Genomic DNA, 26518 nt, shown 5'->3' on the forward strand with positions numbered 1-26518 from the left:
GTACATATAGATAATAAAGTGTTGAAAAGAATACATCTTCAAATAAAAGAACAATGATACATATTTAATAGCTAGTGACAGGACGATGTTTGAAGAGATCACTTCTATGCAAATGTAGTCTAAAATTATTTATCCTTATACGAAAAAATTTCTCTGTCAAAAGATGGATAACTTCATCGTTTCTTTCTTTACATATTTGATGAGAATTTTTTAATCAATTTTAAAGAACTCATTTATATACTAGTGCTGTCAATATAAATTATATTGATATTACCCAGATATTCGTCATACTTTTAAACCGTTACATCACCTTTATCACTATTTAAAATTTTTAAAGGAATAGCTATTTCAACAAAGTAGCATGATTTGAATTTATTATAATTTTAGATTTTTACAGAAACAAAAGTTGACATGTTTCAATATTTTCAAACAAATCAGTACTACAAAATAAGTAGGATTTTATTAGCTTATCATGTATATGTGTGTATATGCATATAGCAAAAAATATTTAGTTTTTAATAATATCATCTAATATACTTTTATACATAGAATATTGAGCAGAATCGATTAGTCAACAATTTTTTCAATATTCTATGTATAATTTCTCATTCAGTTGTCTATATCGAATTAAACAATGTATCTGAGTAATATCTGAAATAACCAGATAGTCTTGAATATTGACAGCACTATTATATATCTCATCAACCGTATAAACATTAACAATTATCTATTTGCATATATATATGTTATTTAATATGAAACTGGAGATTGTAAACTCCAAGTATGTATCAAATACTTATTAAAAGCATAATGGAGAAAACCTGAGATTCAATAAAAATTTCTCTTCTTAATATATACTGCGATCGTTAATATTAAAAAATACGAAATATGTATACATGATGGGAGATATATATATATGTATATTGTTCAAATAAACAACCTGCAATTAATGCAGTTGTGCAAAAAATTTCATTTTGTAGTAGTGAAAACAACTTTTTCTTCAATTATGACATGCTGGTAATTCCGTTCGCACACAGATATTAATCCTATGGCTAGCACCAATCAGCCATATAAGTAAAGTCTTTAAATAGGCCTTGCTCTAAGTCACTGAGAGGCCGAGGATCTTTTGGAGGCGTTAAGTGTGGCTTCTCTGATGTAAATTCTTCATCAAAATTACTTACATCTTCCACCGAATGCTAGTAACAAAGAAACATTTCTCATATAAGAATGTTAAAATCTTATCACTAGTCTAATGACAATGTCGATATTTAAAATTCAATTTCTATTAATAGGGAAATACTGTATTCAAGTTTTATGCAGCAATGAAACTAATACTTACAATTACTGGTACAAAAGGTGGTTTTACACGCCTTAAAAGCAGATCATCCCAAGCAATATGTCTGAAAAATGCTTGTTTCTTAACATCTTCCGCATCTCTTTCACTGCTACCTAATCTTCTATCCGGATTTTTCCTCAATAACTGTAACAATGGAATTTGTAGATAAGAAATATATATTAAATCAACATAATAAGAAAATAAAAGAAATGCTTACTCTTCTCATGATTGCTATCGCTTCCAAAGAAAGAAATCGTGGATATCGTACTTCATCATTTACAATGGAATCGAACACTTCTTCCTCATCATCACCTGGGAAAGGAGACTGAAACATTTTTTTAATATTTTATCCGAGTATTGGTAAGATGAAAATATAATATATTTTATAAGTCATAAAATTTTACCTCTCCAACCAGCATTTCAAAGATCAAGACTCCAAGTCCCCACCAATCTACAGCTCGTGTATAAGAAGTCTCTGTCAAAACTTCGGGCGCTAAGAATTCAGGAGTACCGCAGAATGTACCTGTCCTATCTCCATATCCCATGCCTTCTTTACATAGGCCGAAATCTGCGATTTTAACATAACCTTCCGTATCCAACAATAAATTATCTAATTTCAAGTCTCTGTAAAATCAAAATATATATTGTAAAATATATCATCGCATTATTCACTAACATATTACAATAGCAATTGATAAATGTACCTGTAAATAATGCGATTTTCATGCAAGTATTGTAATCCTAAAACAACGCAAGCTGAATAAAATACAGCACGTGGCTCTCCGAAAACATCGGCATGTATATGCATCATAAGATCACCACCAGCCGCATATTCCATTACGAAACAGACATGTGCCTATAAAAAAAATCATCTTTTTATTCTTTCTTTTGTCTTACCAACCGTATCAGAAAAATTAGAGAAAAAAATACTATTTCTTCAGTGATACCTCAGTTTGAAAGCACGCAAATAGATTTACGAGGAAAGGATGGCGCGTTGTATTCGCTACTTCAAATATTCTTTTTTCAGACAGTAATGATTCCACTTCGTCTCTAGCTATAATGTCTCCCTTCTTCAAGGCCTTGATTGCGAAATACTCTCCCGTGTTTCTGTATTGCGATAGTATCACTTTGCCAAAATGTCCACGACCGAGTACGGAGAGCAGTCTAAAGTTTTCCAAAGTCATACCATTAATTTGAGAATGTCTTCTCGACTCATAGGCACTGTCTCTATACTGATGAGGTCTGATTGGCAGTTCATATACAGCCTGCAAAATAAAGATTTTTAATTGAAATAATATATACACAAATGTATTGTTTCAATGTATTATTATAAGTGAGATTAATATGGCTGGTTAAATATAATCTCTACATATCATGTATAAAGAGAATTAGTTGTTAGTGTATTATAAAATTAAGACACTTTATATAGGAATATGTAATTGTAAGTACAATGGTACAGGTTACAATACTTATAATGTTTTAATTATTCAATTCTTCATATAATAGTTATCAGTTATCTCTATACATATTATATATTATTAATATAATATTTAAAAAAATACATGCAGAAGCGTGCACAGTCTGAAAGTTAAATAAATAAATCAATATAGAAGGGTATAACTTTATGTAAAAATAAAAAAATAGTCTATAAATTGAAATGGAAGCATTGAAAATAAGAAAAGAAAATACATTTGTTTTTTTTCCAATAACAACATACACTAAAGCAAGCAAAGCAATGTTGTGTGTACGTGGAGGTATGTACCTCATCCTCAGGAAACTCGACGACAGGTTGGGGCGAGGGTGTGCGTGGAGAGGGTGGTGCAATCAGCACAGGGCGGGGCTCTGTCACCAGGGGCCTCAAATTTGCACCCTGAGGCCCGCCCTTTTCCTCGTTGTGCAGAAAATCAAACTCCCTTAATGCACTCTGTAACTACATTACTACCTCTTTAACACTAATACTCAATTGAAATCACAGTAAACTTTAGATTTCGCGCTAGAATTGTTTTAATTTTACGCATGCACTATGTATATAGCTAATATAATTTAAATCTAGAAAAAATATGTATTTATAGTTTAAATTACTATCATAGGGAGTTTGGGAGAAAATTATTGTTTTTTCAAAATTAACAGAATGCAAGAAAATAAAGTTGCATTCATTGTGAAATAATTGATAAGATAAACTGCCAGAAAACAGAAAGCTTGTATATTTGCATTTAATGAAAAAAAAACTTGTGTTTAATGACTAAGAGATATTCTTTCTAGAAGCAAGTGCACAAATTATATATATAAACTAATACTATTTTTTGTAATTGAAGAAATGCATAATATATCTGATAACATGCCACATCAAGATAGTAGTGTAAATGCATACACTCATTAGATTAAAAAGTAAACTTTCTCTTTAAAAAGTAAACTTATATTACACACACACACACATATATATATATATATATATATATATATATATATATATATTTCACATATTACACATTTATTTTGTAAACTATTTTAACCCATAACCAAGATTCCCAGTCTTGAGATCATTTTTACACATTACTATTCATATTTTTATTATAGGGTGATTAAAAAGTATAAGAAATTATGTCATGATATAAGTATAATAAATTATATATATTGAATATAATTAATTTTATATATATATATATATACTGATTAGACAGTATATATAGAGAGTATATAATTGAATTTTTTACATATACATTCTGTATAATATCGTGTTGCACATATATAATAATTATATGATATAAATTTATGTGTGCAACATGAGCAATCTTATCTTATCAAAAAAGGTTCTTACAGCAAAAGCAGATATTGTGTGTGACTAATACATATTTATACAATAAACAACAAATATCATCGCATATCAACATATGTGTGACGTTTGAGCTTGTTTAATTTAAAAATAACGACAATAATATATAAAAAGACATGTAAGAAACTTACCTCTTGATCTAATTTAGGAGGTGGTGCAGGTGCAGGTATAGATGGTTTCTTCGTAACAGTTGGTGGCGGTGGGGGAGGATGTTCTGGCGGACGTGGTAAAGTTGGACTATTAGTCGTCGTTGACATTCCCAAAGGCCGTGCACCGCCTAATCCACCTTTCTCCGGATCAGGCACTTCGCCGGGAGTCTCAGGTTTATCTTCTATCGAGGTATCAAATACAAGTTGCAATGGTTGTGGTCCTACAAATGAAATGGTAGATTTTTTCAGGTTTTGCAAGATTTGCATGACATTTGTAAATAGCGAGATTGATTTGTCTTACCTGTCGGTGGACTTTCCGAGCTTCTGGAATTGTGCATTGAAGGTGCCGAACGTTTAAGCAATCTACCCCAAGTTGCAACGTTTATATTCATTTGATTTGCTCTTGGGAAATTTTTCACCTGCTGTTTGAAAATCTTTCGTTGACGTTGCAACTTAGGCTTTCTCGATATCATTGGATTCAAGAATTTTATTTCCGCGAACAGGAGACCTTGCGGTTCCAACTGTAAGGCCATGCCATGTCGGACATCATCAATAAATTCCTCTAAACGTAAGAACTTGACTGCACATAGAGATCTCCAATCTTTCCAGTAAATGCCTATTTCAAGTTCTCTCGATTTATCTAGTTCAATGGAAAACCTAGAAATATATATATGCATACACAACGTGAAAATTATTGACATGAATATTGTTAACTAAGTATATAATTTATACCTTTGGTCCCAAGCTTGTTGAGAACATGGACGCCAGCTAGTCTGTCCTACAGTTTGATTATCCAATTTTATAACTGCCATAATGTCATCTGGAAACAATGACAATCAATGACAGATTCAAAATAATGCAATTTTTAACGTTAATCACAAAATATTGAAATCTTACTGCTTGTTTCATCTTTCACACTATACGATTTGCTCGAACTAAGTCCTTTAACACCCTTAACGAAGCTACGTAAATCAGGACTAGCAGGATGTTCTCTCCGTGTACGGCCAGGGACTTCTTCCGCCAAATCTTGACATCCCATAAGCCTTACCTAAACATATCATGGCGTGTTATACAAAGAAATCATCAGTTATACCATTGTACTTTCTCATTCGGCATACTTCTAATTTTCCTGTGACAGCGGCGCATCTCGATACTGAAGCTGGTATGGTAGTTTTACTCTCCAAAGGACCGCGGAACGGTTGTAATGATGTATAAGTAACAGGAACTGGACTAGCCGATTGCACGCTAGCTAATTCTCTTTTTAATTGAGCTGCAGTACCGCTATCAGGTGGTAGCTCTTGTCTTCTGAGTTCAAGGGACAGTCTGAGCAAATCCAATTTTCGACTGGATTCCGCGAGGCTTGCTTGAGCCTGTAGTGATTTATAATTTATAAAAAAATATACTTTTATATATAAGATATCTTATACATAAAATATTAATATGATATTAGTTTAATGTTGGCAAAAGGAATATAATTATATACATAGATACACAAATATGATATTCAACATAATTAATATTTATTAACAGCGCAATCAATATATACATCCTTGTTAATTTGTATAAATGCTCAATTTTCAACACAGAATGTGTTTAACAGCTCTTTTGAAATAATTTAGATAAAAAAAGCTATGATATATGGAATATTTCAAGAGAAATATAAATTAAACACACAAATCACAATGTACAAATTTACAGTGTCCTTCAATAACCGTGAACAATGGAACGCAATTCATGGCATACAAATATCTTATAATAAATAAAATGGAAAGCTTGTGTAAAGAGCCTACAGAATTGATATATCAGCTGTTTCAAATCTTCAACAGCTATTGCGAAATATCAGATGTCACTCTTTTCGTGACTTGAATGCCGGATGACGTTCGAGTTCACTCAACGAATAAGCCCGTCCTCTCGTTGCTCCTTCCTCGAAATATCTTCGGCAATGTTCGCACGTACACGTTGGATTTTTCGACGGACCTATATGATGACCGGGCTTTCGAAACGCGCTGATTACAGTTCCAAATCTTGAAGCTTTCATAATATGATCAGTTCTTTCTCCGTATGGCGCAGCAAAGGGAGACGTTACGCGGGAGGGTATGGTTGAAGGAAGAGGAGACGGGCTCTTGGATCTAAACGGACCGATACGATCACGTAGAACATTCGAATACGGGACATAATTGCCGCGTGTCGCATTGGATTCTTTCGTTTGGTCCTTGTTCGTGCGATGTATGATCGAATCTTTTTTAACGAGTGACTTGTCATCGCCGGCTATGAAATTCCAACCAACTGCTCCACTCTCATCGGAATCCTCGGCACTTTCTCCAGATGACCAACCTATCTCGTGTTTCTCCAAGTACTCCCTCATCTTCCTATTTTGTAGGAGATGCTTCCGTTCGATTTGCGGCGATCGCCAAGTCTTCTTCTTTTCATCACCGGCTTTCGCTAAAATATCCATTTTACGTATTCTATCACGATCCGCGGAATTGGCGTATTCAAAGCTATCACAAGGAGTCAAGCCGGATTTACTGTTGATCAGGGATTCGATGTCCGAGAACGTGTCCTTCGATGACGTCATAATCGTCGAATCGCACGGAGAGAGAGCTGTACTGGATGACGCCATAGACGGAGCGGAATCTAGATCTCGTATCCCGCTATACGAACTGAATCGCGAGGGATAGAGAGAGCTCAGCACCTCGTCGCTGTCGTATCCCTTGGAACTGGCCAACGAGGGCATTCTCATCGGTGTATTTCGAAAGCTCGCGCATCGTCGTTCAGCGCTGCGCTTTAGGAACGCATTCGCGTCCTGGAATCCCCGCGGTAAGTTATTCGTTGCCTGCGTATGAGTGACTTTGACATCTTCGTTTTCAAAAACGGTCATGGGCGTGCTGCGTTCGTTCTCGCTGGTCGTGTCTGTGCTGGCGTCGTCGTCGGATCCTGTGCAATACACGTCGATATGTACCGTCCGCGACTTGCGTTTGCTACTGCTGTTCTCTTTCGCGGAAGAATCCGATTTTTCCGTGTCAATGGGAGGACCGGAACTGGTGGTCTCAATCGATGCTGGAGACGATCGAATTTCCTGCTGGAAGATAAGACAATCATAATATTCCAGATTCACTCACAATACAATAAATTTTTTTACATTCAAAACCCATCAAGAATGACTCACCTCCTTCTTTTTTTGCTCGTCAGATTTGTAGGCACCAGCGCCTAATCTCCTCCCAACTCTACTACTTTTCACAGTTGAAGAAGACCGCACCGATTCGATGTCGGTGGTTTGCGAAGCCGCGTCTCTGCTGATCGCTGTGGCCCGGTTACTCGCGGTCTTTTCCGCGACGCGAGTGCAAAAATGCGTGGTGAAGGCGCTCGATGCGCTTCCCTCTGCGCAATCTTCGCAGACTTCTGGAACCGCGCTGAATTGTTGACGGGAGAAACGTTGGTGCGAGGAGGGCCGATGATGCCAGGAATCGACAGATTCGATGGAACTCGCGGGTTTCTCAGGAGTAGTGGACAGTACAATCTTACACGTGCTCTTACACCGACGATTATATTGCTGAGACGGACGTCGCGAAGGTAGACTGGAGTAGGCGCGCGAGAACTGTTCACTATTGTAGCCGGAATCATTGGCTCGGCTCCTGGACAAGACAGAGTCTTCGTTGCCCGATGAGCTTGAACGCGGTAGAGTGTAGGATCTGTCATTTGACGATTTCTGGGACGGTCTCTCGGGCGGCGTGGACGTGAACAGTATATTTCCCCGTTGAAAGCCGAAACCGCCCGAGGATGACGGAAACGCATCGGTGATTGGCACGGCTGTCGTGGAGTTGGACGGCTCGTTTGTGTTCCAGCGACAAATCATGCGGATGCCACCCGCGTCGGCGGTCGTGGTGGTGCCCGGCGGCATTTGCACGGTCTCGGAGGTCACCGTGTCGCCATGACGGATCGTGACTTCGGCGCGCACGAGCCACGGTGGCACCTGACTCGCACCTCCGTCGCCCGCCGAATTATCTTTACGTCCGTACATCTCGCGCCTCTCCTCTTCCTCAATCTCCGTCGTCGCGCCTTTATCCACCGCAGGACATTGTCGTTCTTCAATCGGCTCTCTTGCCGCGATAGGGAAACATCCGAACGATCCGCCCTCTTCTTCTTCTTCAGGAGACGATGTTCCGGTTCTCTCGTCCGAATTCTTCTTCTGTTCATGGATTTGTGTCTCTCTCTTTCTCTCTTTTTCTCTACACAAAGTTTTGCTGATGATTACGCGTGACACTTGCGGTCGCTCATGCAATTCTCTCGACCGATTCCGTGATGCATCGAAGAGAGATCTTATATAATAACGTCTCTTCGAGTTGAGTCATGCTCGTGCTTCACAGTTTCGTCTGTAGCACAGTTTTTCGCAGAAGGATAGTAATACTGCGATATTGCATATTCCTGTTACTTGATCTATTTTCGGATTTCCGTATATTCGAGAACTATCGTAGCGCGAATAGTTTCTTTTCGTTCCGACAACATCGCTGATAAAAAAACTCTAACGTCGATGCTCGAAAAAAATCCAATTCATCAAAGTAGCTTCCTCGTATTGAATAATTTCGTTGCACGAAATCCCCCTCCTTTCCTCCCTTGTGACTTGTCAGTTTGTCGTTTGAGTATTACACAACAACTTCCGCAATCGTTGCAACCACCGTGGTCTCTCTTTGTCTCTTGCAACAAACTGAGCGACGACGAGACGCGTATAATTAGCACAATATAAATTTGGAGCGCAACGTACAGTCGCACTAAGAATATATCTGGAATAAGGCGGCACTTTTCGTATATATGACGACGACCACCGACGCAATAATAAATGTGCGCAATAATGATGCATAGTCATCGAGCCAGTCATGTGCCATGTTACGAAAACCGATGCGCTAATCTCTTCGAAAATCTCGCTTGTACCATTTAGTCTCGCTGAATGGCGGTCAGAGATGAATTTGAATATCTTACGTGCACGTGAAATTATTTTTTCGCACTTATGATCTCTGAAAAATGGCGATTTCTCTCTGAATAATTCACATACGTTATACACGCACACACATCAAAAAGATGGAACAAGATTCCAATTTTCGCGATAAGTAATGGGTTGTTTATGACTCAGACGGTCAGAGACGTTCGATTTAATATATAGGCCTCCTGACAGCTCAAACCAATTTTGAAACAGACGTCAATCTTCTTGGAGTTCGGTGAGTGGGGGCGACGTAACATTCGTGGACGGCTTTGTGTCTCAGTCTTCGGATTTAAATCGTATAATTAACTAGCCGCGATTATCCGAATGTATGATCGATATCTTTCTGAACGGATATCCACTCGGAAATGTATACATCGCACGAGCACCTCCTTCGCGGTCGGCCAGTGCACACATGTCGGTTTATCGCGGGGTGCTTACTGGATACTGGATGATGATGCCAGTCCTCCTCGAGAGACGGTAACTAAGCGCGACCCGAAAAGGCGTCACGAGATGTACGGCGGGGTGGTGCGGATAGGGCTATTTTGAGAAATGCGCGTATAGAGTCGCCACCGATTCTCCACGGGGTCCACGTCGACACGTTCTACGCTGCCGACATCGCAATCTGGCTGTCGACGAGAAGTCGTTTTCCGGAGTAACCGAGAAACGCTCTTTCATCGCCGAGGCCTCGAACGAAATCAGTCTCCAACGATAATTCAATTATCATAGAATGACTACTTTGTTTAAAAAAGTTCTTCTATTCAATTATAAGTTTAGAAGTTTGATAATTTTATAGAAAATTATTATATATATATGTATATATATATACATACGTATATTTATAATAATTTTCTATAAATAAATAAATATATATATATATATATATATATAATTTTCTATAAAAAAAAAATATATATATATATATATATATATATATTTATAAAATTGTCCAACTTATATAATTAAATAGAGAAAAATATTCTCTATATATATTATATATAAGTTTTTAAAATTCCACAAATAAAAAATGAGATATTCCCACATACATGTCATCTATCAATTCTTAAAAAACATTCATCTTTTACTAGAACCAGCAATTGTCCGCGCATTATAAGATATTTTCATCGAGAGAGGTGAAGTCAGACAGTTTCCACATTATTATCGTTTCGAAACAGCTGTGTCAGAGAAGTATGACGTAAATGGCTTCCTTTAACGTTACACATACGCGCGCGCGCGTATATTACAAAAGCCTTTCGCGGATTATATGTCGCGTACAGATCCCCGCGCTTCATTCACTTCTACCTTTGACGGGCAGCAAATTGGGGAGGAAATAAATCACCTACCTCGGTTAAGGCCTTCTTATCAGCGACTCTGGCACTTTGTAGAAGACGTATCACGTTCTTGGCACCTTCTACGACAGCTGCCTCTATTCGTAATCGATGCCGCAGCTCCTCCACCCTCTCTTCCAACGCGAGCTCCAAGCTGGGCTCGTACCTATCTATAAGCACATTATTACATTTATTATTTATGTTATATTCGTCACAAAATTGCATTCGCAAGTCATACAAAGTTTCCTCGCGTATCAACAACGCACGCGCGTAATAATCTTCTTATATAACGTATATCTACCCACATACTTTATATCGTGCCTATCATGGAAAAAGCATACCATTACGCGCGTAACGAATATATCCTTCTACGAACAAAGCGCTTCCTTCCAAGAAATGCCATTTATTCATGAATGACGAACGTAACCACATTGTACTTCTATACTGAATACGTGGCATACAAATTCCTGGATGAGATACGAACGCGTATCGCGTTCTGGAACAATTTCATTGCTGCGGTAAATGTCAGCTTACTGTTTCGCTGTTCCGTGTAAACTTTACGTTAACAATGAAATGTATACAGTTTAACTGGTCGTTCAAACAATTGGAATAAAAAGTCGACAATACAATGTGTCCGAGATAATTTACCGAATCTTCTTCTGACATATGTATTCTCGCGTATATAATTAAATAAGCGCAATAGTTTTTAAAAAGAGATCTATATTGGATAAATAATATCACAAATTTAAATCATGCATTTCTTAAATTTATCGCATTCGATGTCGGTGAAAAGTTTTGTCGATTATTTTATTTGCAAAAAAAAAATTTTTAAATACATATATATTTTCAACTGTTTTATCTTTCTCTCAAATTCTCGTTCCAGGCATTAATAAAACCAATATACCTTTATTGCTAGATGCTTCGCCATTCGGTGGCAACGAGTCATCTCGTTGCTGCTGCTGTCGCGCCTGGCGCACCTTCATTATCCGCATGCGTAGGAACTCGATTTTGGCGCGAGAATCGTCTAACATTTGTTGAGCCTCCTGTAGCAGTTTCTTATCACGATGGCCGCTCGTTAAACTCTGTATCATATTTTCAGCACCTTGCTTGACCTGTAGCAAATATAAATGGCAAGAGTTCGTACAACTATCTATTAAAATAATATTGAAATTAGTATAAACTTATGTTATTTATGTTATCTACAATGTACATAAAAACTGACCTTTTTTTTAAAAAAAAAAAAAGATGGGAAGAAGAATATAAAAGATAATTGGGGGCAATTAAAACATTGCATTAATACGTAACAATCGGGAAGAGTTGAACGTATTATTCTAATTATTTCACAAATCCTCGCGTGATATAACGAGAGATTATTTTTAGTAGGGGGAAAAACTTGCGGCTCACTGCGCTGACTCACGCAAGGCTCTGATACAAGAAAAGTGAAAGAGAACTACCAAAGTTGTTTGCAGAAAGCGTCGAACAACGTTTTAACGATAATTATTCTGAATCATACCGAGAAAAATATCGATAATTATTGTATTACTAATGAAGACAAGGGAACACTCATTGTCTTATCGAATATTCTGCGATAACATGTATGCGCGTAACAATTCATAGAAAACATGATAGTTGATAATATGATAGTTTTGATATCACGTGACATCATCCGTGTTCGTCAAGTGTATCACGATCACCTATGTGCGATCGGGAAATGTAGTCAGTGGCTCTCTTTAGCGGCATCTACCTTCAGTTCGATATTGAGCTGCTTCTCCAAGGACAGAAGCCGAAGATCCGTGAATAGACCTTCCTGACTCGGCGACGAAGGCCCCATCGGTGATAGAGGCGTGTCTGAAACAAAAATAGAAGCGTTCACGAAATGAAAGAATCCGATGATATGATCTAATGTATTTAGCGACACCCACAATGCTAAACGACGGGAGCGAAAATAAAGTTTGATAAATTTTTCTCCAAACACATTCCTACGCTCGCGCTTTCTTACGCTTACTTCCGCGAATATCTTTCTTCGTATCATGTCAGGATTTTTCGCATCATCGCATAAGCGAATCGCGTTCTTGCCGCAGACGCGTGCGGGTCTCGTATCCGACAATCTCTATGATTTGACGACGAGATTGCATACGGCGCTCGGATCCTACTTTCCATAACCCAATGCTGACACGTTAACGACTCTGTGTCGACTCCCACGTATTCGAGTCCGCAGGCAGTGTGGTAAAAAAAAAGAGTGACGTTCCGCTTTGTTTCAGAAACGCACCGTTACGGAATTTCCCATCGCTCTTCCTCTCCTCGCTACGCACTCATTTCACCTGTCTATTACAATAAACATCTCTAAGAGACGTAGAATCTCTCTGGCGTGCGCGAATCGTTATATATGCAAATCAACTTGCGGCTACAATTTATATACGAACAATATATATAAACGTAATGTAATAATATTATATTACACAATGCACAATAAAATGCACATTTATAACTCGTACCGGAACAGTGTGGGAACCGCAGGTCGGTAATTACGAGCGTTATTTCCGCGCCCGCCGGAACTTGCAGCAATTACATTAATCAATGTACCTTACGTAATCTTTTATTATACGTGTATATTTTAATAACGCGGACGCGCTCTAATGCGTCCTTAATCGCGAATCCCCCTCATTAAGGATATTTGCACAAAGAATGTCGCATCGTTATTCGTGCTTCGCATTGTTGGTGAAAAGTTGAATCGGTCTTTCGTATAATAGGTTCAACGAAAAAAAAAAAAAGAAACGTCAGTTTGCGAAATAAAACGCGTCGTTATTTTAAGACTAATTGCATACGATTTTCGAGGGGGCAATTTACATCGTCGTTGGTCATTATTATTGGTCTACGCATGCGACCGACGCATCGAATTTAGAGCTCGTTAGTGATTCGATGTGGGGCACTTTTTCCTCTATTGAAATATGCCCCATTATGCGCTCGTACCTGCGAGGAAGCCACCACAAACACGTGCACGCCACGGTTCCACGATTTCCCCGCATGTACACACACACGCATGTACAAACACCCACGCGTGCACATACGATAAACGATGCGTGGCGTCCGTTCGATGCCGATGAAACAAACGGACGGGAGCAACACGCTCGTACATATACCGTCTATGCATACGAGAACACATCGACATGTCCGAATAAGGCGAGGCGAGGGCGCGGACGAGAAGCGGATATTCGATTTTTCATGCGAATACTTCAACTCACCAAAAATGCATTCTAACAATCGTTTCATTCTGGCACGAACGATTGCCATACTTCTAATATTCATAATGTTATTTATGTCCGTTTAGTTTGAGATGCATAATTCTGACATATTCTAGGAAGGCAAATATATATTGGATTAGATAGAATTGATACTAGAGTTACATGCAAGAAAGAATATTATTTCCGACACGCGTTTATTTATCGAAATATTTGATATTCATCAATATAAATAGATCTTTTCCATAATGTATTCTTCGCTATAAAGAGCATCTGATTGGCAAGAATCTAATTATAGCCGATCGCAGAAGAGTTGAAGCTCCAACAAACTTCCCGTTCATAAATAAATTTTATCGATTCTCGCGGTATCGTTGACAGTCCTCTCGGACAATCGCGGAACGGCTATTATTCTCGGATCGGCGCATAGGTGGATATAACATGAAGAGAAACGAGGAGGAGAGTTCACAGACATAGATACGCACACGGGTGCACTGCACAATGCGGCGAAAACGACGGAGGTGGAGGTGGAGGCGGCATGAAAGAGTTTGCGGGGACAATGCGGCATCGAGAGAGCCCCGGCGAAACCGTGTCATTAGCGCAGCTCGGCCGAACACGTGCCCCATTATATTCCGCGTCTCTGCCCTTGCGGGGGCCGACAAAGGCCTTCCTTGTTTTTGATACCACCACCAACGTCCTCGTCGCACCACATCCCCTCCTCTTCCTCTGGTTCTTCTTTCAATTGCTTGTCCCCCTACCTCTCTTTTCTCGGCGTCCCATGGCGCGAAACGAACCGAGAGATTATCGTTGCGCGAGTTTGACGAGGAAGAAAAAACGGAAGGGTGGTACGCAAGGTGACTGCGGCTCACTCGTGGCTACTTTTACCGGTTCAACGACTCGGACGAGTGTGGCACACGCAACCCTTTCGAAGAAAGAGAGAGAGAGAGAGAGAGAGAGAGAGAGAGAGAGAGAGAGAGAGAGAGAGAGAGACTCGAGACGCGGATAATTGCCGTCTTCTCGCTAGCAGCGAAAGTAAAAGAAAAGGCAATTGAAGTAGCGATAGTTATGCAAAACGCACAACTATCGGGCCATCGAGTGCAAGCAGCTGCCTTTGTCAGTCCCGTGTATGCTTAGACGAAAGGGTACTTAATATCCCTCCGGACCTGAAAAAATCCATCGGACAAAGAGAACGTAAACTCTTTTTGTTTAATTTACCTCTTAAAAAATTCAACGTTAATACGCGAAGCCGCAGGGCAAAAATTTATACGTATGATGATCCCCGATAATAGTCGGAAATTATATGCGGTTGTACACGTAACCGCAATATGCATTGCGCTATCATTGCACGATGTTGTCTTCTCTCTCGGGTCCCATTCATAACTTTGCGTTCATGTCAAAGCTGTTCCATCTCTCTGCAGCGAGCGTGAGTTAGCGATTCATAAAGCATGAACGCATCGTGAGGGAGAGCTCTTGTGCAGTTCGTTAATGCATGTAAGAAACGATTGTTCGTGTGTGGTGGTTAAGTCTGCAACATCCTTATTACGGCATTGATTAAAATAATTACCGTATGGGAGAGACGCGAGTGCGCGAAGCACTTTATTTATAAGTCTAAGCCAGCTCGACATACGAACGTTTGTATTCCTCTAACATGTCGTTGTATAACAAACGCTTACGTTAATAGACCTCTGTAAGATTATTATTTTTTTATTCTAAAATCTAATATTATCTTGATATTTTCTTATTTCCAGACAGCGCTCCGACTCTATTGCAAAGAACGTCTAATTCAAATTGATCTTCATTGAAATAAACATATTATTATCAACTTTATTTTTTAATCTCCAAGAACTCCTTCAAGGAAAAGATTAAGAAACTTTAAAAAAATTTTGAAACCAGCTAGAAACTTTATACCGAGATTGTAAAAAAACGCAAGATAATAATTTCGCAGATGTTACGAAACATGTTACTGTGCGTTTCTTAAGATACAAAAAATTGCCGTAAATTACAGGATGCAGAAAAAATGGCATTTTTTCTTGTTCCTTTTTTAAAGAACAATCGAGTTGAGGATGACGCATCCTCGTCGGTAGCAACCATATTTGCAAATGATATGTAATCTATGTAGCAAGAACGCGAGACTTAACACCTTGTAATATCTTCAGTAGAACTGTCTCGATGCTCCGGTAACCTTTGGCGCAGTTTTTTATCGCGCACCGGACAAATTTTACCATAAATATACCCGAGGCGGCGATTTGCATAAACGGCAAAAGCGTACCGAGGGATTAGCATACGCTTCGAAAAACCTACCGGTGGGTAACCCCGGGCATTCGGCGAAGTAGCAGTTAAGTTATTAGCATAGAGCCACCGATCGGTTGGCGATCGAGAAAATCGGGACCGGTTTGATAGAAAGTGCTGCGTTAAAAAGCGCGTAATGTGGCGGCCGTTAAGCGAACATCACTCGAGATAAGGATACTCGAGCAATACCGCACTGCTGATCCACGCGCAGTGCGTTCGTGACGTGCAATTTCCCCGAGATGCAACGAGGAGATGAATTGGATAATTATCTGCGAGAATGACGCTCGTTGTGATACCCTCGATAATGGTTGATATGGCCAGGAGGGAGGAGGGAGGAGGGCTACCGGAACCTATCGGTTATCCACAATCATTGAATGATAGTAGGCGTCATTGTCAATTGTCATCCGCGAATGCGAGCGAGAGGAGAGCGCATAGACAGCACCGATATCACGAACGAAATAAGAGATCTCACAGTTCAATGAGGTTTATCGATCTAATCTGTTTGCCGATTTACTAGCTCGAGAATCTGGGATTCCGTGATAAATTTATCATCGTCATAATATTTGCGTCACAGGTATGTTAGAAAAGATACTTCGAGGATATTTTTACACTATGATTTTTCTAGATTACAGCGTTCTACCAATATATCTTGATGACATAATCAAACGTAATTATGTCTTGATGCGCGTGTGGAACGACGCAGCGTCGACGAGAACAAACATCGAGATCGTAAAACGACGTCTCTCTGCATGTAATAAAGATCACAGGAGGCGTACCGATTTGTAATCGGCGAAAAGGGAGCAGCCAACTCGATTAAGAGGTTTTACGAGCTCTGAGGTGAATGTGAATCGTTGCTCCAATTACGAGAACGCAATGCGCTCGTGCAGCAGACAGGCATCCGACAGACATTGTGGAATTTCATTAATCGTACGTTTGATGTGTATATATATATATATATATATATTTGATAATTATGGGATATTTTTATTTAATTTTAATAAATGATAAACAATGCATTATATGTACGCGCATGGGAGAGAGAGAGACAGAGAGAGGGAGAGAGAAATTATTATAAATTAAATAATCCAACAATCGAGCTTGTGTTATTATTACGTTACTGATGAATAATTCTACGATTTTCGATCTCGCAAAACCGCGAATATTTCAATCACGAAAGCAAGAACTTTGATGTTGCAGGACGGTGGCAGCGCTTTAAATAACGACTCAAGTAACTTATTTAGTTGCGAACTGTACGCGCGGCCACTTAAAATTTATTAACTCATAAATTCCCGGCCCTCGTACCGTTACCGGGTTACGTACTTCGTGCACATGTCCGATAAACTGCACTTCATAAATTCATGCGGTATCGCGTGGTCAATAAGCTTGAAATCGATTCGTTTCGTATCTAAATCTAGCAGAATTTCCGCGATCGGGTAGCGCAAACATATCGCTGAATCGTGATTCATCCGGGATTCCCTCCACGAAAAGATAATCAAAGTAATTTATACACGTTGAGAATAAAGGAGGAAAATGTAAAATATTTATTTTTATAATAAAGTTTTTTGTTTATAGCGATTCGTCAAAAATATTGTACATTTCTGATGGAAAGAAATAAAAAAATTAGCAATAAAAAAAGATTCTAGCCTCTCCGCTTTAATCATTTCTCCGCAGAATTTTATGCCTCTAACGTGCGGGATTTTGGCTGGATCTTAAATCGGGCCCGGGACAGGTAGTTTATAAGAGATGGGGCGGGCAGACGGAAGGAGGAGAAGGACTTCCCCGGAGAGCGTCGACGATGGAATGCGAAAGCGTGGGTTCGATTCGGCCGTAACGCGATCTCGATATACAGCGATGAGAACGCGGTGGTGGTGATCGCGGAGGGAGAGCAGGAGTGCCCGATGGAGAGCTTCGGGCCCCGAAGGTGTACGCACGTGTAACGGTACTCGCGATCGCTCGATCCGATCGCCTCTCTCGTAACGCGCTCTCGATCGTCTCGTGCATGTGTGCGTTTACACACACGGAGACGTGCACGCGCGTTTTCGCCGTCTCGGCGGAACTGGAAAGTGAACGAGCGTCGTCGTCGGCGTCTGCTTTGCGCCATCGCGAGACATCGAGGAGGGACGAGAGGAGAGTCGGACTTTCTCCCGCGAGATTCCGAAACCGTAGTCTCCCGATCGAATCGATTTATTTCGAATCAAATGCTCCAAGTTTGACATTTATCATCTGTCGTGATCGTTGAGCTTTTGAATATTAATGGCAGAACCGCCTTGCATTCAATCTCGTCGCGGCCGATTGGAATCGTACCGAGGAAAACTGAATGAGACACCCCCAAGACAGGTTGCTGAATCTCGAGACCGAATACACGATGATGACTGACTTAACTGGAGTGGATACAGAGAGAGCCAAGAGTCGAGGTCCAAGATATAAATAGCCGCTACCACTTACCGTCAATTCAAAGCGAACGCAAGACTGTAGTTCCTCTGTACAACTCATCGCGAAGTAACGCAGCGAAAAATATTCCTCGAGAGTCAAACGATTCTTTGCTCACAAGTGAACGTGTTAGGCTAGCCTATTTTAATTTTACATATACGATCGTATAAAACCATCGTCCGATAAGGATTTAAAACAGTGACGCGCGATATAAATGAATAAATCTCCTTGAAACCAATTTCTCTTTAAATATTCAGTACTGAGAAACATTCACAGTCAAACGATAGCGTTAAATAAAATAAGTCATCGAGATTAAATTTATATTATCAACTCGACAAACACGCGATACTGCAATACTGAGAGACGGCCACGACCTCTGATTATAAAGAATTCTGTTAATCATTCCCAATTTACATTTCCCGCGGTAGGAACAGAGAGGGATTTCGAGCTAAAGGAAAGTCGACACGCAGATGCATAATTACCGTCCCTTTATTGCTGATCGAAAATGTTAGTGATTGCGTGGAATTGAATGCCGTTTTAACCCGTCGCGCGTGTATACATTCGTTAGATCGAATCGCAAACAGCACGGAGCTGTCCACCTGATACACAGATCAATGTCGAAAGAGAGAAAGAATAATGTTAGTTTAATATCAAAGCATGTTCATTTTCATATATTATTATAATTGTTGATTAATCGAACGATTACGATGAGAAGAATATATCCCTCGCTATATTTATCTCCCTTTCTTTATCTCTCTATTTCTTTATATTTATCTCATCGACCATTAACTTTAATATATGGATTCATATCTACCAGAGATATAACGATCGATGAGTCAGAAACGTCATTGCGTCGAAGAGATACGCTTGATTTGTCGACGACATAATGGCGACATAGGACGTCTAGCTCCCGGCATGCTTGGACGAGCTTTACCCGAAGACGTCGCCTCGTTAGCGGGTGAAGTTATTAAGTGTTCCCTCGTTAACGACATAGAACCATCGTTAGCGTGGTCAGGGAGCTGTATACCGGAACATTAACTATATTATATCTATCGATACACGATAAATAAACAGTAGAAAAATATAATTGCTGCGAGTAATAATATAAACGTGAAATTATCAGAAATGGCTTTCGAAAATGGAAAAAGATTTCTCGAATATTTAATAACACGATACGCGCTTATCGTATAATAGCCTTGAATTCCAAAGTACATTTTAATTGCTTACAACTTTCTATATTTTATGCTGATTCATGTAATAATATCTATTAAATTAAGTCGTAAACCGACGAGAAAATGTCTCGTTATTAGTATTTTCTACGATGATTGTCGCGAGATCGAGATTGAAGACGGCGTTTCATTACATAAAATTCGCTCATGATCGTCTTGGAAGAAACTTGAAGCAAATATAAGAGATAGTATCTTTTCATGGCTGTGCTTTACGAACCTTGACCATTGGAGTGATTCTGTTGCGGCGATTGGGGCTGGCCCTGTGTCAGTATAATTTGACTCTCGAGCTGCTGGAGCTCCGCCTGGAGTTCGTTCAGCTTGCTGTTGGCCTTCTTCACGATCGTCGCGACGTCGGAGAGTGACTTGCGATCGGTCGCGACCTCTCTCAGCTTCTCTGCACCAGCCTTTATCTTCAATTCCTACGAAGAGAGAATGCAAAAATTCATAAATAAAATTATCACTGATATAAATATTGTTCTCAATTATAAGCAAAATATTGCAAATAGTGAAATCTCATTGAAAGTTGCAGAGATAGAGACTGTTTCAATCAATGGTATTTTAAGTATCTCATATAATATTATTTATATGATAAATTTTTTTATAATGATATTTTATTACAGAAATATTTGAATTTAAGTGTTATTTATTTTTAGATAGGTTTATCATATCTTTAAAAAATAAAGAAATTTATTTTGAATTTTAATATTAATTTCATTTGAATATGTGTTTCATTCTAAATATCTTTGTGTGAATGGAGGGGAAGAGCTCTCTCTTTTCCCAAAAAATAACAATTTAAAATAAAGAGAAAAAACCTTAAAAGCTACATATGCACGATGACTAATTTTCCGGTGATATCTCACTACTAATTAGCGAGACATAAGAGGAACAAAATATGGAGGAACAAAATATGAACATTTTTACGGAAAATATCAGTAATACTCATTATGTGTCACTATTTTAGTCGGAAATATTTTTATTTGGTTTAAGAGAGCACACGCGAGACACGTGCATCGCGAATCGAATAGCAGTTGTGAATGACCACTGCTCGTTTCGGGCGAAAAAGCGGAGCCTTGTGTTCCGCGAAATTTAACTGCATACATTTATTATACTGCCTCGCTTAAAGCGCATCCATCGTGCCGCTCCTTCGTATAGCAAATGAGACGTAAAATCGCACACGTGCCCAATGATACCCTTCGCTATTCTATTACCGGCTGTTGCACATTCGCCGCGAATGTTCGCGATGAATCACTCGATAGGAGTTTTATTTTTCTAATCTAGAGCATGTTACATTACGTATATCCAACTATTGCATCAAAATATTGAACCAAAATAATTTTTCTTTAATAATAATTACTAAAAAAAAAAAAAAGAAAAAACTATTTATATTTCAAAGAACAAAATAATAGAAGAGAAAATTATAGACGAAATAATAGCTCAATGAATGATCATTTTCTGAGGCACTTTATATGCATTTATTCTGTCTGTATAGTTGACTTACCGTTTGCAGCAAATTGCTCCGGCTAACAAGCATTTATGAAAATGTGCTACGTTAAGAAACTTATCGTATATTATTACATTTGCACACGAACAGCTCTATTTCGCGGTGGATCCATTAACAGTAGGCACTGGTTAAAGACAGCTCATAACGAGTCTCTCGTAAAGACGCTTAGTAAATACCGAGAGATGGAACAGGAGGAAATAGCGAGGGAAAAAAAGAGAGAGTGAGAGAGAAAGGGAATCGTATATCGCCGGACGCGAAACTCGTTTCCACATGAGTCGCAGAAACGTTCGGACCACCCTCAAGTTTTCATTCGCAGCGTGATTTAAAACGCATGTTCCGAGACGCTCATCCGGAAATCATCGATCATGAGATCTACTCGCACCGGATATTAAAACACAAGCATACACGCGAAAAGATCAATCGCGCGTAACCTTCTTTCTACTGTCTTGTAATCTCATAGCCAGAGACGTAATATTACTGAAGAACCCGTTACTATCGATTATGAAATGACAGAATTATGAGCGAATTAATCCTATATCCTTTGTTTCTCTACTAGTACGATAGATATCTAAATCTATTGTAAACGATCTATTTCTTATTCGAGACACAGATTGAAAACAGTGGGTGTTTCAAGATTAAACAAGGAAAGATTAATTCAAGTAATTTCCAAAATAAAAGAATAAACCTAAATATTATTATTATTATTATTATTATTACCATTATTTAAGATGTAGGGTTTTTTAAGAAAGAAGGAAAGAGGACGGTACCCAGAACGGAGGGAAAAGAAAACACGCAGAATGGTGTTGAGAGCAGCTATCGTGTATACATAGAAAAAGAGAGCTTCGCAGAAGCTGCAGTCGACGAAGGCGTAAGCGAAACTCGACATACCTTGCGTATTTCTCGGCGTATGTGCTCTCGCAGCACGTCGAGACGAGCGGGCAAGGGTCCCTGGTCACTGCCAGCCACTCCATACTTGTTCGACAGTTCGTAAAGAACCGGGTGTCTGATGTAATCGCCCTGAAACAGATTCCAAGATTTCGCGTTATTGACGCCTACTGCGAGCAGGACTCGGGCAAAGCAAAGATAAAACGATAAGGTCGATGATTAATCATTCTTGAATTCAATCCGTAATTAAAAATAAATTAAATTAAATTTCGTAAATAAAATTTCAGCTCTCGTTCTATCAGTAAGTTTAGAAAGTTTAGAAAAAAGAAGGTATTAAAAATATATTCAATTTACTTTTCATCTATATTATGATTCACATCGATTGATGATCAATATTATATTGCGTTTCCGTGTATATAATATCGATCGCGTAATCTTTCAACATTACACCTGCATTAATATTCCAACCATAATAACGATTTCGCGGTAGTATTAAGATAATAGCGCGGAAATTGTGTCGATGATCGGAGATATCGGCGAGAAAACATTGCGAAATACACCTCTCCTAACCGGAAATCGTCTAGCGCGGCGGACATGTGGCCTACTCATGAGAGATACGGATATAGACTCTAGGCGAGCAACACACGCGAGGGAGGGGAAAGTATCGATCTCTCGCGGTCTCGCGATGCTAACGCGAAATAACATCGTCCATTGTGCGTCGATGGGTGTCACCCCACGTTGCGATTCAATTAGTTTGCCCATTGAAACATTCAAGGATATTCGATTAAGCTCTCATAACGAACTTACACTCGAAACGTACAACAAGATAGAAAGAATCTACAAATCGCATTCCACGAGTCGGTGATTCTGAATCACCGGTGACAATTGTCAGCTGTTCGATTTTCCCAAAGAGCGCGTTCCAATTTAAAGTTCTGATTTAAAGTTCGACGCAATTTCAAAACGTACCGTATGCGGCGTGAAGCAAGTCCGGAGGTATCTAGAACTGGTCTTGGTCAACGAGATGCATCTGCACGCGCCCAATTTCTTCTTTTTATTCACACTGATGAACGACATTTTTATTCCGTGAGAGATACACTTTAATAAGAAACGAAAATGTCTGAGATATTTCTATCCCTTGTTAACGCATCGCGCGATGCCTCGAAATACAGAGATTACACGCCGTAGAGATAATCGTCTTATAATAATAACACGATATAAGACACGCGTGTTTGAGAAACGAGAAAAAAAAACACCAACAACAGTTTCCGATTAATCCGTCGCTGAATCACACAATCACCATGAGCGATAATCCCGTAGTTGCAATCGCACGGACAGAGTAAACGTCGACCACCTGTTGCAGCGAAAATCCACAATATCACGTCCGCGCACTGTATTTCTACTATGGTTATTACACTCGGAACCTAGATGCGTAACAAAACGGCGCTTTTATCGGAGAGCCCGACACGCGCGTCTCCAAAGTCGAATTTTAGAATTCGAACTGACTGAAGAAGAGACGGATACCGATGCGGGCCGTTATCTCTTATCAGCCGTGCCGATAACAGCGATACTCGACTGCAAAACCTGCACGCTTATCGTCTACTCACGATGCTTACATAAAGGGGACGAAGGTGCTTAAGAAAACAACCGATTAATTTCCTCAGCTAACATGTACCTAACTTGATGTAATCGCATCACGTGTAATTGTGTTACGAGATTTGTACATAAACTTAAGTAAATAAGCACGTTCGTATCGCATTAGGTCCCATTTGTAAATTTTCGTAGTTGTTTTTTTCAATCCATTTTATGTAGTGATTGGGCTGCTCGTGATAAATTCAATTTATCAATTTCTCGCGAAAAACATGTACGAATTTGTATCTTAATTTAGTATAGAAAATATTTGTAACGAAAAAAATAAATTTATAAAAAAAATAATAATACTATAAAATATAAATTAATTTAAATGTATAGTAATTTATATATACAGCTGTTGATTGGATTATTGTGTAACAGTATGCGATTATTAATTATATTTATTAAAATGGCTAATATGTGAAAAATTGTTGCAAAATCTCTTTTTATAATTTGAGTACAAATTATACTGTACAAATTACAAATTGCCAGACGGAGATAGGAAATGATGAAAACTCCAACTGTCTTCAAGGAGAATGAAAGCATCTGGACATTAATTTAGGAGATTCTCTCGCGAGGGGGGAATTCGCGTACGAAATATGCCCGACACTAATACACTGACGCACGATCTAATTTTATACATTCCACAATATTTGTGCCATGTACAATAATCCCGAGAGGTCAAGAGACATCGCGACGTCATAGGAACTTCCTTTTTCCCCGAGCGTTTTTGCTCTTTGAGGAGCTTGAGAAATATAAACGAGCAATGTCTGAGTCACACGTAAGCGCGAGCTCCGCTTCTCCGAGATGGAGAATTGTTTTTGCTGATGCAAACCTCCCAGGCGAATCATTACGTGTGTTGAGCGCAACGTCAAATTTAGAAAACATCTCTAACATCTGCGATGGCATTGAATTATTGATCCATTAATAATTCATTACAACAGCATTACGAGAAAAACATTTTAATCTGGCGCACGTATATATGTATGTACATGACTATGAAAATCGCTGCGTCAACATACAAGTGATCAATTTTCCATTTTCAAGGAAGAATTTAAAAAAATTAAATTTATAATATTTCGCGATTAAAATTATTACACCCGCGATATCCTCGACAGAATTAAAAGAGCGAATAGTACGATGTCGAATTCCTTATTGAAAATGAGATTCGCAGTTACAAGCGTGAAAGTTTCGCGAGGCGAGAATCGACGCTGATTCCGATGACTCTCGATTCTCCGATTCGTATTATATTAAACGATCCAGAGATCTCGGTGATCCGCTCGTGTTGTCACGACCGAACGCGCTCCTCTCGGACGTCCCATCCGACGATCTCGTCGGTAAATAAGGCTCGCGGGGGAGCAGGTGTTACCGGGGACCGACCGGTGCGAAAAGTCAGTCGGGACCGGTTCCACCAATGCCTGTGACTTTACCTTCCTTCCTTCTCCGTCTACATACATCAAGTGAAACGATTACGGGAGTGAAATCGGTATTGTTTCGACGAGTTGGAATTTCGACGCTGAACATTCGCAACGATTCGCGAAATTAACGACCTGCGAAGAGCAACGTAACGTATGCACTGAGCGAGCCCGAATTAATTTTCCTTCGCATTGTAAATAGAAAAATCCCATCTCGGAGCAAGCGACAAACCGCGAAGCGCAGAGTCAATTAGGCCGAGTAATCCGCAACTAGGATGCTGGTTGCATCAACGTCGTTTAATTCTCTCGATGGCTAAAAATTTTCCTTCCATGCTTTCTACGGTAATCTGGAAGGAAACACAGCGAGAGCCGTTGAACGGAGCCAAAATAACGCGAACGATGGGCGCAGGTAGCAGGCGAGGGAGGAAGAAATCGGATGCACATCAGGTGTGCGCGATCCATCACGCTTGGTTCTCTGGTCGGCTCGAGAGTACGCTCGTCGCCAAGCAGCGACGAAAACAGCGTCGATTTCCCGTCATCGCGATGAGGGAAAGCCTGCGCGATCTGCCTTTCTTCCTCCCGCCCCTCACACCTGGAGCCACCGTACAAGTGTACGCGCCCCGCGAGGGAGAAGGGTAAAGGGAAAAGCGTTCTTCGCGAGGATCCGCGTCCCGAGAAAGGTGACCGATTATGGCCTCCGTGACTCGAAGAGCGCGCCCGAGATTCGTAAAGGAAGAGATGCGTAGAGAGACTCACCTGATAATAGCTCGATTCCGCCATCTTGCTCCCGCACTTCTCTCTTTCTCTCTCTCGCTGTACGCTCTCTCGCACACCCGCTTCACGCACTACCGTCGCTTTCCATCCGTCCTTTGTGCGCGTCACCGAGTGCCGACGTTAGGTGGTGGTCCATGGTATGCGTCGAGTTATCCGCGGCGCCGGAGTTATATTTCACTGCGTGCGTTGCGTCGGCGCCGCATTTCGCGTCTGACGGCAGCCGTGATGTGACGCGCGGCGTCGACGACGAGTCTGCCTCCCTCTCTCTGTCTCTCTCTCTCTCTCTTCTTCTCTCTCTACAGAAGCGCGATGACCGTCCGAGTTTGGGAATTGTTGTCGACAACGTCGCTAACCGACGATGACGATGACGTTGATGAGCTGCGCGCACTACTACAACACAGACGGATGAATGAGAATGAGAGACGCGCGAACAAGATGCAAACGCAACCACATTCCACCGCACCAGACTGGCGACTGACTGAGAACGCCGGGCCAATCGCCGCGCAAGGCGC

At 39.9% G+C, this 26518-nt stretch overlaps 2 protein-coding genes across 5 annotated transcripts; both read right to left on the bottom strand.

Annotated features, from left to right (window-relative positions):
* On the bottom strand, window positions 1–26491 carry LOC105252719 (serine/threonine-protein kinase N). 3 transcript variants are annotated; one of them, XM_011260246.3, is made up of 18 exons: window positions 25989–26491; window positions 22192–22320; window positions 20020–20221; window positions 12363–12466; window positions 11523–11730; window positions 10634–10788; window positions 5437–5688; window positions 5216–5366; window positions 5051–5138; window positions 4620–4975; window positions 4301–4539; window positions 3099–3266; window positions 2284–2601; window positions 2041–2192; window positions 1741–1960; window positions 1554–1661; window positions 1340–1480; window positions 1–1196 (listed from the first exon to the last, which is right to left on the bottom strand). In XM_011260246.3, exons 1-18 carry the CDS (start codon window positions 26010–26012, stop codon window positions 1053–1055), a joined length of 3159 nt encoding a protein of 1052 aa, XP_011258548.1. In that variant the 5' UTR covers window positions 26013–26491; the 3' UTR covers window positions 1–1052. The 3 variants fall into 3 exon arrangements, with proteins under 3 accessions (XP_011258548.1, XP_011258547.1, XP_011258549.1); XM_011260245.3 differs by lacking the exon at window positions 25989–26491 and adding an exon at window positions 23155–23673; XM_011260247.3 differs by lacking the exons at window positions 3099–3266; window positions 25989–26491 and adding an exon at window positions 23155–23674.
* LOC105252718 (cell wall protein IFF6) lies at window positions 5829–10012 on the bottom strand. Of its 2 annotated transcripts, none has more exons than XM_011260244.3 (2): window positions 7485–10012; window positions 5829–7394 (listed from the first exon to the last, which is right to left on the bottom strand). In XM_011260244.3, exons 1-2 carry the CDS (start codon window positions 8334–8336, stop codon window positions 6165–6167), a joined length of 2082 nt encoding a protein of 693 aa, XP_011258546.2. In that variant the 5' UTR covers window positions 8337–10012; the 3' UTR covers window positions 5829–6164. The 2 variants fall into 2 exon arrangements, with proteins under 2 accessions (XP_011258546.2, XP_011258545.2); XM_011260243.3 differs by having other exon boundaries at window positions 5829–7397; window positions 7485–8657.
* Window positions 26492–26518: the final 27 nt, after the last annotated feature.

Source organism: Camponotus floridanus, unplaced genomic scaffold (genome assembly GCF_003227725.1).
Source record: "Camponotus floridanus strain SB8 unplaced genomic scaffold, Cflo_v7.5 scaffold20, whole genome shotgun sequence".
Taxonomy (NCBI): domain Eukaryota; kingdom Metazoa; phylum Arthropoda; class Insecta; order Hymenoptera; family Formicidae; genus Camponotus; species Camponotus floridanus.

Bases quoted from the DNA above. Each gene is read 5' to 3' on its own strand.
- LOC105252719 (XM_011260245.3), bottom strand. From the start codon at position 23,262: ATGTCGTTCATCAGTGTGAATAAAAAGAAGAAATTGGGCGCGTGCAGA. The intron at 5,689-10,633 runs GTAGGTGATTTA...AAATCACTACAG, and splicing joins ATAAGAAGGCCTTAACCGAG to GCTCAAGCAAGCCTCGCGGA. The intron at 1,481-1,553 runs GTAAGCATTTCT...CCATTGTTACAG, and splicing joins CGATAGCAATCATGAGAAGA to TTATTGAGGAAAAATCCGGA.
- LOC105252718 (XM_011260243.3), bottom strand. From the start codon at position 8,336: ATGTACGGACGTAAAGATAATTCGGCGGGCGACGGAGGTGCGAGTCAG. The intron at 7,398-7,484 runs GTGAGTCATTCT...CTTATCTTCCAG, and splicing joins ACGAGCAAAAAAAGAAGGAG to CAGGAAATTCGATCGTCTCC.